The sequence below is a fragment of the Salvelinus namaycush genome, chromosome 29, assembly GCF_016432855.1.
Source record: "Salvelinus namaycush isolate Seneca chromosome 29, SaNama_1.0, whole genome shotgun sequence".
NCBI classification, from domain to species: domain Eukaryota; kingdom Metazoa; phylum Chordata; class Actinopteri; order Salmoniformes; family Salmonidae; genus Salvelinus; species Salvelinus namaycush.
The window spans coordinates 16,084,298-16,099,274 of NC_052335.1; the positions used below are offsets into that span (position 1 = coordinate 16,084,298).

The 14,977-nt window shown below is 41.3% G+C and overlaps 2 protein-coding genes across 5 annotated transcripts in view; both read left to right on the forward strand.

Annotated features, from left to right (window-relative positions):
- Positions 1-1,459: 1,459 nt before the first annotated feature.
- LOC120024374 lies at positions 1,460-6,624 on the forward strand. Of its 4 annotated transcripts, none has more exons than XM_038968600.1 (8): positions 1,460-1,526; positions 3,618-3,756; positions 3,848-3,877; positions 3,964-4,066; positions 4,243-4,357; positions 4,652-4,713; positions 5,564-5,638; positions 5,782-6,624. In XM_038968600.1, the coding sequence occupies exons 2-8, from the start codon at positions 3,647-3,649 to the stop codon at positions 5,911-5,913; spliced, it is 627 nt and encodes a 208-aa protein (XP_038824528.1). In that variant the 5' UTR covers positions 1,460-1,526; positions 3,618-3,646; the 3' UTR covers positions 5,914-6,624. The 4 variants fall into 4 exon arrangements, with proteins under 4 accessions (XP_038824528.1, XP_038824527.1, XP_038824530.1 ...); XM_038968599.1 differs by having other exon boundaries at positions 1,461-1,564; XM_038968602.1 differs by lacking the exon at positions 3,848-3,877 and having other exon boundaries at positions 1,461-1,564.
- Positions 6,625-8,759: 2,135 nt separating this feature from the next.
- LOC120024094 (protein dispatched homolog 1-like) overlaps positions 8,760-14,977 on the forward strand; it is a 77,600-nt gene continuing 71,382 nt past the window's right edge. Inside the window, exon 1 of the mRNA XM_038968227.1 lies at positions 8,760-8,856. The gene's annotated coding sequence lies outside the window, so the exon portion shown is untranslated. The remainder of the gene's footprint in view (positions 8,857-14,977) is intronic.

The window sequence follows — 14,977 nt, forward strand, 5'->3', positions numbered from 1 at the left end:
TCCACTTGTTATTTTAGCTCTACTTACTCCTAAACCAGGGCCAGGACCTGTTTTTTATTCCGTTATTTCAATTATACTGTTCTCAGTTTATATAAAAGGAACACAAAGGCAACAATAAAAATGTTGATAATTGATAAAGGGTATTCTGTTCATTTGTTTCATCCAAAAAATCTAGTTGGAAGGGATCAAATCTGAACAACTGACAGGCAGAACCCAGGTGGTGAGGGTAGGCAACTACACCTATGCCATGCTAACTCTCAACACTGCTGAAGAAATTCGGCATGGGACCTCGGATCCTCAAGAAGGTCTACAGCTGCACAGTCGAGAGCATCTTAACCGGCTGCATCACCGCCTGGTACGACAACGATGAGACAGTCTATAGGGAGGAGAACAGAGACCTGGCAGTGTGGTGCCAGAACAACAACCTCTTCCTCAATGTCAATAAGACAAAGGAGCTGATCGTGGACTACAGGGAGCGGAAGGCCAAGCACCCTCACATTCACATTGATGGGGCTGTAGTGGAGCGGTTCAAGAGCTTCAAGTTCCTCTGTGTCCACATCACTAAGAATCTATCATGGTCCAAACACACCAACACAGTGGTGAAGAGGGCACGACAATGGCTCTTCCCCCTCAGGAAGCTGAAAAGATTTGTCATGGGCTCTCAGATCCTCAAAAAGTTCTACAGCTGCACTATCGAAAGCATCTTGACTGGCTGCCTCACCGCTTGGTATGGCAACCGCACCGGCCTCAACTGGAAGGCTCTACAGAGTGGTGGTGCAGGCGGCCCAATACATCCCTGGGGGCGAGCTCCCTGCCCCTCCAGTCACCCGAGCCACAGACTGTTCACTCTGTTACCTTTTGGCAAGCTGTATCAGAGCATCGGGTCTCGGACCAACAGGCTCCGAGACAGCTTCTACCACCAGGCCATCAGAATGCTATACAGCTAACTCTAGCTGTCTCCCTGCACAGACCTGCACCTCAGAGATTATTTGCACTAACTACCCACACATCCAACCCCTACACACACATTTACACACAAACACACTCACACAAACCCATAAACTCACACACACAAGCACGCACTCAGAACTCTCTCACACACAGTCAACCGTGCTGTTTTATTATATGTCATTTACTCTACTCCATGATCAAGCCACTACCCACTCTATATTTGTAAATACCGTGTAAATACAGACCACTATTACTACTCCTACTACCTCTTCTATTACTTGTTATTTTTGTCTTGACTCTTGTATTGTTAATATTGATATTGATTCATGAACTGCACGGCTAGCACATACTCATTTTTATGCACCTTATATGTATCGAATACAATTTGATTTTAAAGGGGGATACTTTTTATCTGAGAAGCAAGATTATTTTACTGTAAAATGCGCTCTCTGTCGGAATATTTTGGTAAGGTAAAAAAAAAAAAAAACTGGTGTTGAAACCAAGTGGTACGGAAGTGACGTTCCCACAATTTTCAAATATATATATTTTTCAAATCTTTGGTCTCTTTTCAAAAAGTGAGTTTCTCTGGTTTTGTCATTGAGTACAATACACGGTAAGGAAGCGTTGTTTTATTGCTAATTGGACAAGTCTGAATAATTATCCATTAAGTATTGTTTTATTCTGTGGGTGTGGAGGTGTAAATGAGAGTTAGCTACCTTACTACTTCTCCTTGATGCTGATGATCGTTAACGTTAGCGGACTAAACTCCACTCCATGGTGAAGGAAGCTAGCTAACGTTGTCGTTAGCTTGCTAGCTAGCTGTAGCCAAGATACTCTAAGAATTGAGCCACTAACGTTAGCAAGCGTATTAACTAGTTATGTAGCAGTTAGATAACATAGACCTAATGTTAGGACTATCAATATATAACGTTACTGAACAAAAATAAACGCAACATGTAAAGTGTTGGTTTCATGAGCTGACAAAAGATCCCCATAATGCACAAAAGCTTATTTCTCTCAAATCAAGTGCACAGATGTTACTGAGCGTTTCTCCTTTGCGAAGATAATACATCCACCTGACAGGTGTGGCATATCAAGAAGCTGATTAAACAGTCTGATCGCGGTGCAGCGGTCTAAGGCACTGTATTAAAGTGTTGCGCCGTCACTACAGCCCTGGGGTTCGATCCCAGGCTGTGTCACAACCGGCCGTGACCTGGAGTCCCATAGGGTGGTGCACATAGGGGAGGGTTTGGCTTTACTTGGCTCGTTGCGCTCTAGCGACTCCTTGTGGCGGACTTCGGTCGTCAGTTGAACAGCGTTTCCTCCGACACATTGGTGCAGCTGGTTTCCGGGTTAAGCGAGCAGATGTTAAGAAGCGTGGCTTCGAGGGTCATGTTTTGGAGGATGTATGACTCGACCGTCGCCTCTCCCAAGCCTTTGGGGAGTTTCAGCAATGAGACAAGATCATAATCACGAAATTAGGGAGAAAAAGGGGGTAAAAATAACCAACAAAACAGCATGATCATTACACAGGTGCACCTTGTGCTGTGGACAATAAAGGGTAACTTTAAAATGTACAGTTCTGTCACACAACACAATGACAGTTTTGAGGGAGCGTGCAATTGGCATGCTGACTGCAGGAATGTTCACCAGAGCTGTTGCCAGATTATTGAATGTTAATTTCTCTACCATAAGCTGCCTCCAACGTCGTTTCAGACGTTTTCAGGACGTCGAACCGGCCTCACAACCGCAGACCACGTGTATGGCATCGTGTGGGCTAACAGTTTCCCATGGAGGCGGTGGGGTTATGGTATGGGCAGGCATAAGTTACAGAGAACAAAAACAATTGCATTTTATCGATAGCAATTTGAATGTACAGAAATACCGTGACGTGATCCTGAGGCCCATTGACGTGCCATTCATCCGCCGCCATCACCCCATGGTTCAGCATGATAATGCATGGCCCCATGTCTCAAGTATCTGTACCCAATTCCTGGAAGCTGAACATGTCCCATTTCTTCCATGGCCTGCATACTCACCAGACATGTCACCAGCTGAGCATGTTCGGGATGCTCTGGATTGACGTGTATAACCGCATGTTCCAGTTCCCGCCAATATCCAGTAACTTCGCACAGCCATTGAAGAGGAGTGGGACAACATTCCACAGGCCACAACCAACAGCCTGATCAAGTCTATGAGAAGGAGATGTGTCGTGCTGCAGGAGGCAAATGGTGGTCACACCAGATACTGACTGGTTTTTAAGGTATCTGTGGCCAACAGATGCATATGTGTATTCCCAGTCATGTGAAATCCATAGATTAGGGCCTAATGAATTTATTTCAATTGACTGATTTCCTTATATGAACTGTAACCCAGTAAAATTGTTGAAATTGTTGAGTTTTATGTTTTTGATCAGTATATTTATCAAAGTTGCTTTTAATTTTTTGGGGGATTGTATCACAGTAACGTTATGATGGCATCAAATTACTAGATGCGGACAGAGTAAATTGAAGTTATTAGTTTCCTACACTTCAGTTCCTGCATTCGCACCTCAGTTCAAGCCCCTTTTTCAAATAGCAGTGTTTTCGGTGTTTGTCTTGTCATTCGGCAAAAATGTAACTAGCAAGAATCTGGATTGTCTTCATTTGATATTTCTTCTATTTCAGGTGTGTGACCTGATGGCAGTTCTGCAGAAATGAAGAGAGCGGCCAATAAATACGAATTCAAAGCGACATCCATACCGTCAGACTTCAGTTTAGTTCCAAAAACAGCTATTTCTAAGCCTCACAAAGAGAACGTACCAAGGTAACTTTCATTTAACAAAGGAGAGATAACTAAGGCTATCTAAGTGTTTGGGCATTTTAAGACCCACTAGCTTTCTCCTCTTTTTTTCCAGAAATTATTTTGTAGCCAAAATGCATAAAGGGTAAGATTTCCCTTTAACATTTTTTAAAGTTGGGAGAAATACATTTGCTAATAAAAAAGTGCTCATAGCATTCTGTCTTTTGATAGAACTTCCACCAGACATGGACAGCAGCAGTCAGAACTGAAGGGTCAGAATCAACTTTTAGTGGAAGCCAATGAGGAACTGCAGAAAAAAAATTCAGAAACACAGGTAAGTTCATTAAAGGGATGATTCACTACTTTCCAAATGTATATGTGAGCATAACTGCACTAGGTTTTCTCTTTGGGCTGTTGAATGGAACATCTCGAGAAGAGTGCAATGTTATCTCTTCTGTTCAGGGCTATCTTGTGCACTCATTGTCTGTCTCTTTTCATTTAATTTTGCAGCTAAAAGTTGCCCAGCTGGAGCAACAATACAGTGACCTCCAAGGAACCAATGCCGACATCAAGAAACATCTGAAGGACTGCCATGCGCTACTAGTCGCTGGAAATATTGATCCAGGTAATCATTACATCCTGACTAGACTGGCCACGTTACGTTTGTAGCCAGCTGTTAAAATAGAACTGGGTTCTATTTGAGACGGTTTACGACATGCAAGTCGTTTAGCTAGCTTGCTGTTGCTAGATAATAGTCCTGGGAGATAAACATAGGATTGTTATTTTACCTGAAATGCATATGGTACTTTTTTGTTGTTGTAGAATTTGGACCCATACAAAATCGTGTGTTCTCTACTCCGACAATTAATCCAAAGATTAAAGGGGACACCTAATTTGTTTTTATGACTTTGTTTCTCAGTTTTGGGAGAGAGAATTAGAGAATTTGCATTGCAAAATGAGGATCAACAGCGAGTGGTGGAGGTAAGGACCTTCACTTGTTTTTTCATCAATATTGTTGAACAGTCTGTTACTACTTAGGGGGCTTTCACACCGAATTTGTTTGGTACAGTTTTCCAACTCTGGTGCTTTACCCCCTTAGTTCAGTTTGTTTGGACTGTTGTGAACTCTATCCGCACTCTGGAGGGCACTAAACAACGCACCGGGGTTCGCTAACAGAGGGTGCTCCGATTCAATTCGTACAGTGGGGCTGTTCGCTGCAGGTGAGAATGCAGTTCGGACCAAACACAGGAAAAGAACCAGTCGTGCAGTATTGTTGATTGTTTGACTGCGAGCATTTGATGAAATGCTTGCTGCATCATAACTTGATATCTCTGAAAGATTATTTTTAGTAGCAGCGCATTTGAGTGCATCCGATGCAGGTTAGGGGAGAAGTGGGGCTGTACCGGAGATATAGGCTACTGAATATATCCTATTCACATTGCAGTTAGAGCGGCTATTGCGTTTTTTCCCCCCCATATGAAAACCAAAATGAAAGTAATTTGAAGATTGGGACAAGTGATAATCATAGATGGATTTAAGGTGAGCATTTTTGTCCAATAAACAAATTACTTGCATGGACACATGGTGTTGTTTGGGAGTTTTAGTTTGACATTTGGCATTGTGAAACTAACCAGACCAAATGGGAAAATAAATACAATGTATCAAATAATCGAACTCTGATTCGAACTATAGCACAAATCTATGTGTGAAAATGCCTTTAGACTCAAATGTTACAGAGGACCTTGTTTGCAGGAATCTGGCTTTGTAATTGTATGTAGTGATTTATTTTTATTGATGTAGATGTCATTTTTTTATATCTCCTACGATGTAGAATGTATCCCGGGATCTGTTAAGTGAACTGTGGACATTTGGTGACATGGCAACAGAACAAAGTGCACAACTAACAGTAAGTTCATTATCTTTGACATAAGCATAATTAATCCTGTGTGTATTTCTGATGGCAAGTGCCTTTGAGAGCTTAATGTCAACCCCTGGTAAGTCTGTTCAAGCTAGAGCTTGTTGAAATGGTCATTGTTTGTTCATTTCCAGGAAGTTCAAAAGTCCATGAAGGATCTCATGGAGGCTCGGGAGCATCTCGTGCAGGAGAGGGATAATTTCTCCTTGGAAGTTGAAGAAACGGAGAAGGCTCTTGAGGGGGCAGAGCAGCTTTTATTGGAGTAGATACTGTATGTGTGTATAAGTGTGTGCTTGCTTTTAATGTAAATGTAATTATAAAACATTTTGTATATTTCACCTAATTCAATTTAAGTTGTTAATACTTGCAAAAATAGTTGTTTTCACTCAGTCTTATTTGAATTGTCTGGAAGACTGCAAATGTAAAAGCGGTTGGACTGCCAGTGTTATTTTAGCCTGGGTACCAGGGTCGTCACTAGTTACCACAGCCACAAAGTCATAAACCCCCACATACAGGATTAATAGAATTTCTCTTAAAATCTGATTTTAAACCTAATCACACTGCTAACATTATCTCTATCACTATCTCAAAAAAGGGTTCTTTGAAGATCTTATAGGGGTTCCCTCAGTTTCAATCCCCTATATTATACATCAGGAACCTTTTCCTTTTAGAATGCATAGACAACTCCTCTGTACCCCCTGGAGACTTTGTGCCACTATTTTGATCGGCCGCTGACCATATGTCATAGCCTACACTTGGTATAGTCTACACTAATAAATTTAACTGGACTGGATGATTTTACCAGCATTGCAATCCAATGCATGCATGATTTATGCAATAAACAGATGTATTGCGGCAATGAAAAACATTTTGGGGCTGTGCTACAGAAGGCTATATTGGTCCGCCAATACAGGACTAGTAAAAGGCCCAGTGCACTCCTTTTTTTGTATATATAGATAGATAGTACCAGTCAAAGGTTTGGACACAGCTACTCATTCATGGGTTTTTATTTTTACTATTTTCTACATTGTAGAATAATAGTGAAGACATCAAAACTATGAAATAACACATGGAATCATGTACTGTAGTAACCAAAAAAGTGTTAAACAAATCAAAGTATATTTTTAAGGAGATTCTTCAAAGTAGCCAACCGTTGCCTTGATGACAGATTTGCACACTTTGCATTCTCTCAACCAGCTTCATGAGGTAGTCACCTGGAATGCATTTCAATTAACAAGTGTGCCTTGTTAAAAGTTAATTTGTGGAATTTCTTTCCTTAATGCGTTTGAGCCAATCAGTTGTGTTGTGACAAGGTAGGGGTGGGTATATAGAAGATAGTCCTATTTGGTAAAAGACCAAGTCCATATTAGGCAAGAACAGCTCAAATGAGCAAAGAGAAACATCAGTCCCATCATTACTTTAAGACATGAAGGTCAGTCGATCCAGGAAAATTTAAAAACTTTGAAAGTTTCAAGTGCAGTAACAAAAACCGCTATGATGAAACGCTCTCATGAGGATCGTAACAGGAAAGGAAGACGCAAAGTTACCTCTGCTGCAGAGGATGAGTTCATGAGAGTTAACCACATCTCAGATTGCAGCCCAAATAAATGCTTCACAGACACATCTCAACATCAACTGTTCAGAAGAGACTGCATGAATCAGGCCTTCATGGTCGAATTGCTGCAAAGAAAGCACTACTAAAGGACACCAATAAGAAGAGACTTGCTTGGGCCAAGAAACGCGTGCAATGGACGTTAGACCGGTGGAAATCTGTCCTTTGATCTGATGAGTCTAAATTTAAGATTTTTGGTTCCAACCTCTGTCTTTGTGAGTAGGTGAACGGATGATCTCTGCATGTGTGGTTCCCACTATGCAGCATGGAGGAGGAGGTGTGGGGGTGCTTTGCTGGTGACACTGATTTATTTAAAATTCAAGGCACACTTAACCAGCATGGCTACCACAGCATTCTGCAGTGATACACCATCTCATCTGCTTTGCGTTTAGTGGGACTATCATTTGTTTTTCAACAGGACAATGACCCCAAAACACACCTTCAGGCTGTGTAAGGGCTATTTGACCAAGGAGAGTGATGGAGTGCTGCATCAGATGACCTGGCCTCCACAATCATCCGACCTCAATCCAATTGAGATGGTTTGGGATAATTTGGACCTCAGATTCAAGGAAAAGCAGCCAACAAGTGCTCAGCATATGTGGGAACTCCTTCAAGACTGTTGTGAAAGCATTCCAGGTGAGGCTTGTTGAAAGAATGCCAAGAGTGTGCAAAGCTGTCATCAAGGCAAAGGGTGGCTACTTTGAACAATCTCAAAATATATTTTATATAACTTTTTTGGTTACTACATGATTCCATGATGTGTTATTTCATAGTTTTGATGTCTTCTATTATTCTACAATGTAGAAAAGAGTAAAAAATAAAGAAAAACCCTTGAATGAGTAGGTGTGTCCAAACTTTTGACTGGTACTGTATATCATTTTTGTTTACATTTTTTTTTCTTATTGGTTTTTTAGGGGGTGCTGCAGCGCCCTTTTCTCTCCTGGCTATGCCTAGCTTACTTTCTAAATTCTCAAAGTGAATACATACTGCAATTCCAAACACATCTTAACTTTGATTTTACATCTCAAAATACAACAACTTGCCTAGCTAAATGTTTGTTTTTTACTTTGCTATTCTATTTGAGGGTCCACATGTCATGGAAAATACTAACTTTATTTCTAGCAATGAGCAATGGCGGAGTTGTGCCTACAAAAAGACGCCATTGCTATTTAACTCTGTTGAATGTTGAGATTGCCGAAAGGCCAGTCTCTTTGGCAATGACAAGGAGTGGAACGTTAGCTGAAGAGACATGGTACTCAGTGTACAGGTACTAGTGTTTTTTTAGCTTTTCGAAACAATTCAATTTGAAACATATTCATACATTTTCATAAATTGAAATATTATATATATATAAAATAATTAATCTCGTTATTTAATTCAGGTCAGTTGCTATAATGGTAAAAAAAAAAAAAACTTTTTATCTTAGTCGACACTTGCACAACTCTTATTTTGAAAGTCATTTGGAAGAAACGCTGCCTACCGGAAGTTAGAGGCGCATCGTTTACACATAGTGCTTGGTGCTAGTTTTTCCACACACTGCTATTTGATTGACTAACAACACTCAGGCAAGCACCTATCTTTGTCGGGATGAACTAAAGTAAGAAACCATACATGCTTTTTCTCTTTTGTTCTAAATAATCCCTGTGTTATGACTGCTGGCAAAATATACTGAAACAACTAATTACATTCATTGCCCCTCCTAGCCTTGCTAGCTTAGCTTGCCATTGCTAGCTATGTGTACATGTAACCACTGCTAACTAGCGTTAGTTACCTACTGTGAAAAAAAAGCATAGGATGCTAGATTACATTTACAAGACAGTCAAGTGACCGCTTTAACAATGGAAATACATGGCATCAGAAGGGAGGCGAGATCAGGTAGGACCATTCTAGCCAATTAGAGGGCAGATAGCGCCATAGAGATAGATAGGACTCATCTTTGTATCTGTGCCATCATAGCGTCTGTGACAGCATGGGAAGCGCCACAGAGGCCATCCCCATTTTAAAGTTGTCCATTTTCTTCTTCGTTGGCTGATTGCTCCCAACTCAAGGCAATCAAATTGTATTGGTCACATACATGTGTTTAGCAGATGTTATTGTGGGTGTAGCGAAATGCTTGTGTTTCTATCTCCGACAGTGCAGTCATATCTAACAAGTAATATCTAACAATTTCACAACATATACCCAATACACACAGATCTAAGTAAAGGAATGGAATTAAGGATATATACATATATGGATGAGCAATGTCAGAGCGGCATAGACTGATACAATAGAATACAGTATATAGATATGAGATGAGTAATGCAAAATATGTCAACATTAGTGACTAGGGATTTCAAGTCTATGTATATAGGGCAGCAGCCTCTTATGTGCTAGGGATAGCTATTTAACAGTCTGATGGCCTTGAGATGGAAGCTGTTTTTCAGTCTCTCGGTCCCGGCTTGGATGCGGTCCCAGCTTTGATGCACCTGTACTGTCCTCGCCTTCCGGATGATAGCGGGGTGAACAGGCAGTGGCTCGGGTGGTTGTTGTCCTTGATCTTTTTGGCCTTCCTGTGGCATCGGGTGCTGTAGGTGTCCTGGAGGGAAGGTAGTTTGCCCCCGGTGATGCGTTGTGCAGACCTCACCACCCTCTGGAGAGCCCTGCGGTTGCGGGCGGTGCAGTTGCAGTACCAGGCAGTGATGCAGCCCGACAGGATGCTCTCAATTGTGCATCTGTAAAAGTTTGTGAGGGCTTTAGATGCCAAGCCAAACTTCTTCAGCCTCCTGTTGCGCCTTCTTCACCACACTGTCTGTATGGGTGGACCATTTCAGTTTGTCAGTGATGTGTACGCTGAGGAACTTGAAGCTTTCCACCTTCACTGTGGTCCCGTCGATGTGGATAGGGGGGTGCTCCCTCTGCTGTTTCCTGAAGTCCACGATCATCTCCTTTGTTTTGTTGACGTTGAGTGAGAGGTTATTTTCCTGACACCACACTGTCAGAGCCCTCACCTCCTCCCTGTAGGCCGTCTCGTCATTGTTTGTAATCAAGCCTAGTACTGCTGTCGTCTGCAAACTTGATGATTGAGTTGAAGGCGTGCTTAGGCATGCAGTCATGGGTGAACAGGGAGTACAGGAGGGGGCTGAGCATGCACCCTTGTTGAGTCCCAGTGTTGAGGATCAGCGAAGTGGAGGTGTTGTTCAGTTCATATAAGGAAATCAGTCAAATTAAATACATTAATTATGCCCTAATCTATGGATTTCACATGACTGGAAATACAGATATGCATCTGTTGGTCACAGATACCTTAAATATGGTAGGACTGTGGATCAGAAAACCAGTCAGTATATGTGTGACCACCATTTGCCTCATGCAGCGTGACACATCTCCTTCACATAGAGAGTTGATCAGGCTGTTGATTGTGTCCTGTTGAATGTTGTCCCACTCCTCTTCAATGGCTGTGCAAAGTTGCTGGATATTGGCGGGAACTGGAACACACTGTCGTACACGTCAATCCAGAGCATCCTACAAATGCTCAATGGGTATTTGGTATTTTATTAGGATCCCCATTAGCTGTTGCAAAAGCAGCAGCTACTCTTCCTGGTGTCCACACAAAACATGAAACATAATACAGAACATCAATAGACAAGAACAGCTCAAGGACAGAACTACATACATTTTTAAAAAGGCACACGTAGCCTAGATATCAATGCATACACACAAACTATCTAGGTCAAATAGGGGAGAGGCGTTGTGCCGTGAGGTGTTGCTTTGTCTGTTTTTTGGAACCAGGTTTGCTGTTTATTTGAGCAATATGAGATGGAATGAAGTTCCATGCAATAAGGGCTCTATATAATACTGTATACTTTCTTGAATTTGCTCTGGATTTGGGGACTATGAAAGCCCCTGGTGGCATGTCTGGTGGGATAAGTGTGTGTGTCAGAGCTGTGTGTAAGTTGACTATGCAAGCAATTTGGGATTTTCAACACAATGTGAGTAGGCAGGCCATGGAAGAACTGGGACATGTTCAGCCTCCAGGAATTGTCTTCAGATCCTTGTGATATGGGGCTGTGCATTATCATGCTGAAACATGAGGGGATAGCAGCAGATGAATGGCACGACAATGGGCCTCAGGATCTCGTTGTGGTGTCTCTGTGCATTCAAATTGCCATCGATAAAATGCAATTGTGTTCGTTGTCTGTAGCTTATGCCTGCCCATAACATAACCCAACCTCCACCCTGGGGCGCTCAGTTCACAATGTTGACATCAGCAAACCGCTCGCCCACACGACGCCATACACGTTGTGAGGCCGGTTGGACGTACTACTAAATTCTCTAAAAGGACTTGGGTGGCGGCTTATGGTAGAGAAATGAACATAAAATTCCTCAGCAACAGCTCTTGTGGACATTCCTGCAGTCAGCATACCAGTTGCACACTCCCGTCAACACTTGAGACATCTGTGCACATTTTAGAGTGGCCTTTTATTGTCCTCAGCACAAGGTCCACCTGTGTAATGATCAGGCTGTTTAATCAGCGTCTTGATATGCCACACCTGTCAGGTGGATGGATTATCTTGGCAAATGAGAAATGTTCACCAACAGGGATGTAAACAAATGTGTGCACAAAATGTGAGAGAAAAGCTTTTTGTGCATCTAAAGAAATCAGCTCATGAAACGTGGGACCAACACTTTGTTTTTGCATGTTGCATTTATATTTTTGTTCAGTGTAATTATTATTATTTTTAATCAATTGGTATGCCTATATATCATTATTTTATAAGTCCAACAATGGGTGTAGCAACTAAGGATTCTACCTTTTAACCAATGTAGGCTTTATAGCCTGTGTCAAAGATTTTTTTGTTGGGTTTTTCTAAGATGAGACGTGACAGTTTTAGAACAAAGTTTGTTTATTCTGAACGGTCTGGTTTTGCAACGTCTCGTGTCGGCTGTTTTATCTGAAATGTTATAAATGTGGTTTGTAATTGGTCTTTGATCTTGCATTGTCATAAAGCAGTGACATCACTTTCGCTCCAGCCATTTATTTGAACACCTGCATGTAGGGTGTGAAATGGTGAGGGAGTTCCAATTTCAAAATTAATTCACCCACGAGCTCGGCTTGAAGTCATTATTCTTGATCTTTGTTGGTTTCCTCATACATAGAGCTCGCCGGCTTGTAGTCCTAAAAAACGGAAATGAGTTACCTCTGGTTTGTTCGGCCATTCGTATGGGGGAAATGAATGGGGAAAGAATAGGGTTGTGGGATAAATGATGAAAAACAGGCTTAGAGAGAGATCTAATATGTTTTGCTCTCTGAGATAATCAGTTAGTTAATATGTATGAATTCTGAAGCCTTTATGTGCTTGTTTTGATTACATAAATTCACAAAAGGTATGTTAGCTGATGAAGATTATAGAACAAAACGTATAAGATCTCCTAAGCCTGTGTTTACCACATACCTTATTTTCTGCGTTTATCCAAAACCTCCATTCATTTCCCCATAGGCTTTGGCCAATGAGCCATGACGGAGTTAGTGCCTACACAAATACTCCATTACTACTGCTCTCTATTGCCACCACTACCTAAAAGTGCCCCTTGCTTCCGACTCTTTGCAAGGAAAACTCTTGGAAGGAGCACTAATTTTAATAGACTCCTTTGACGCACACACCCAATGCCTCCAAAAGTACCTTTTTTGGGCTCATGCTATGAGACGTAAAGAAGGAAGGGTGAAACTCTTGATTTAATGTAATGCTGCCTCATCCAGCTTTATTACAAACAGAACATAAATCACAAAAGAATGGGTCTGGCTGTGAGGGTCAGCTCAGTTCTGGTATATCTATTAGTTCTAGGGGGCTATGCCTGTGTAAACACAGCTTGGCTATGCTAATTGTAGGGCACTTGTAGTTGGGTACCCCACACTGTAGTTTGTTGGTGGAAGTGTTTCTTAAGCATTAACTCAATAATCCATTTCTAATGCCTACTTAACATTTTGAACATGAAAATAACCAACAGCTCCCTAGCTGAGTGTTTGCTGTTCTAATTGGGTAATTAGGCCTCGTGCTTGAGAGACTGAGTCAGAGAAGAGAGACTAGTAGGGCATAGTAATCATATCACATCTTTTTGCCAGCTCTTTCACAAATGTAACAATCTCCAGTAGAGGTCGACCGATGTATGATTTTGCAACGCCGATACCGATTATTGGCGGACCAAAAAAGCCAATACCGATTTAATCTGCTGCTTTAAAATAAACAATAAAAAAAATATTTAAAACAAACACTTTTTATATATATATATATAATTGTTGTAATAATGACAATTACAACAACACTGAATGAACACTTTAACTTATTATAATACATCAATAAAATAAATGTATCCTCAAATAAATAATGAAACATGTTCAATTTGGTTTAAATAATGCAAAAACAAAGTGTTGGAGAAGAAAATAAAAGTGCAATATGTGCCATGTAAGAAAGCTAACGTTTAAGTTCCTTGCTCAGAACATGAGAACATATGAAAGCTGGTGGTTCCTTTTAACATGAGTCTTCAATTATCCCAGGTAAGACATTTTAGGTTGTAGTTATTATAGGACTATTTCTCTCTATACGATTTGTATTTCATATACCTTTGACTATTGAATGTTCTTATAGGCACTTTAGAATTGCCAGTGTAACAGTATAGCTTCCATCCCTCTCCTCGCCGCTACCTGGGCTCGAAACCAGGAACACATCGACAACAGCCACCCCCGAAGCAGCGTTACCCATGCAGAGCAAGGGGAACAACCACTCCAAGTCTCAGAGCGAGTGATGTTTGAAACGCTATTATTGCGCACCCCGCTAACTAGCTAGCCATTTCACATCGGTTACACCAGCCTAATCTCGGGAGTTGATAGGCTTGAAGTCATAAACAGCGCAATGCTTGAAGCATTGCGAAGAGCTGCTGGCAAAACGCAGGAAAGTGCTGTTTGAATGAATGCTTACGAGCCTGCTGATGCCTACCATCGCTCAGTCAGACTGCTCTATCAAATCATAGACTTAATTATAACATAATAACACACAGAAATACGAGCCTTTGGTCATTAATATGGTCGAATCCGGAAACTATCATCTCGAAAACAAAACATTTTTTCTTTCAGTGAAATACGGAACCGTTCCGTATTTTATCTAACGGGTGGCATCCCGTTAGATGCCACAAGTCTAAATATTCCTGTTACATTGCACAACCTTCAATGTTATGTCATAATTACGTAAAATTCTGGCAAATTAGTTCGCAATGAGCCAGGCGGCCCAAACTGTTGCATATACCCTGACTCTGTGTGCAATGAAAGCAAGAGAAGTGACACAATTTCACCTGGTTAATATTGCCTGCTAACCTGGATTTCTTTTAGCTAAATATGCAGGTTTAAAAATATGTACTTCTGTGTATTGATTTTAAGAAAGGCATTGATGTTTATGGTTAGGTACACGTTGGAGCAACAACAGTCCTTTTTCGCAAATGCGCACTGCATTGATTATATGCAACACAGGACACGCTAGATAAACTAGTAATATCATCAACCATGTGTAGTTATAACTAGTGATTATGATTGATTGATTGATTTTTATAAGATACGTTTAATGCTAGCTAGCAACTTACCATGGCTTCTTACTGCATTCGCGTAACAGGCGGGCTCCTCGTGAGGCAGGTGGTTAGAGCGTTGGACTAGTTAACCGTAAGGTTGCAAGATTGAATCCCTGAGCTGA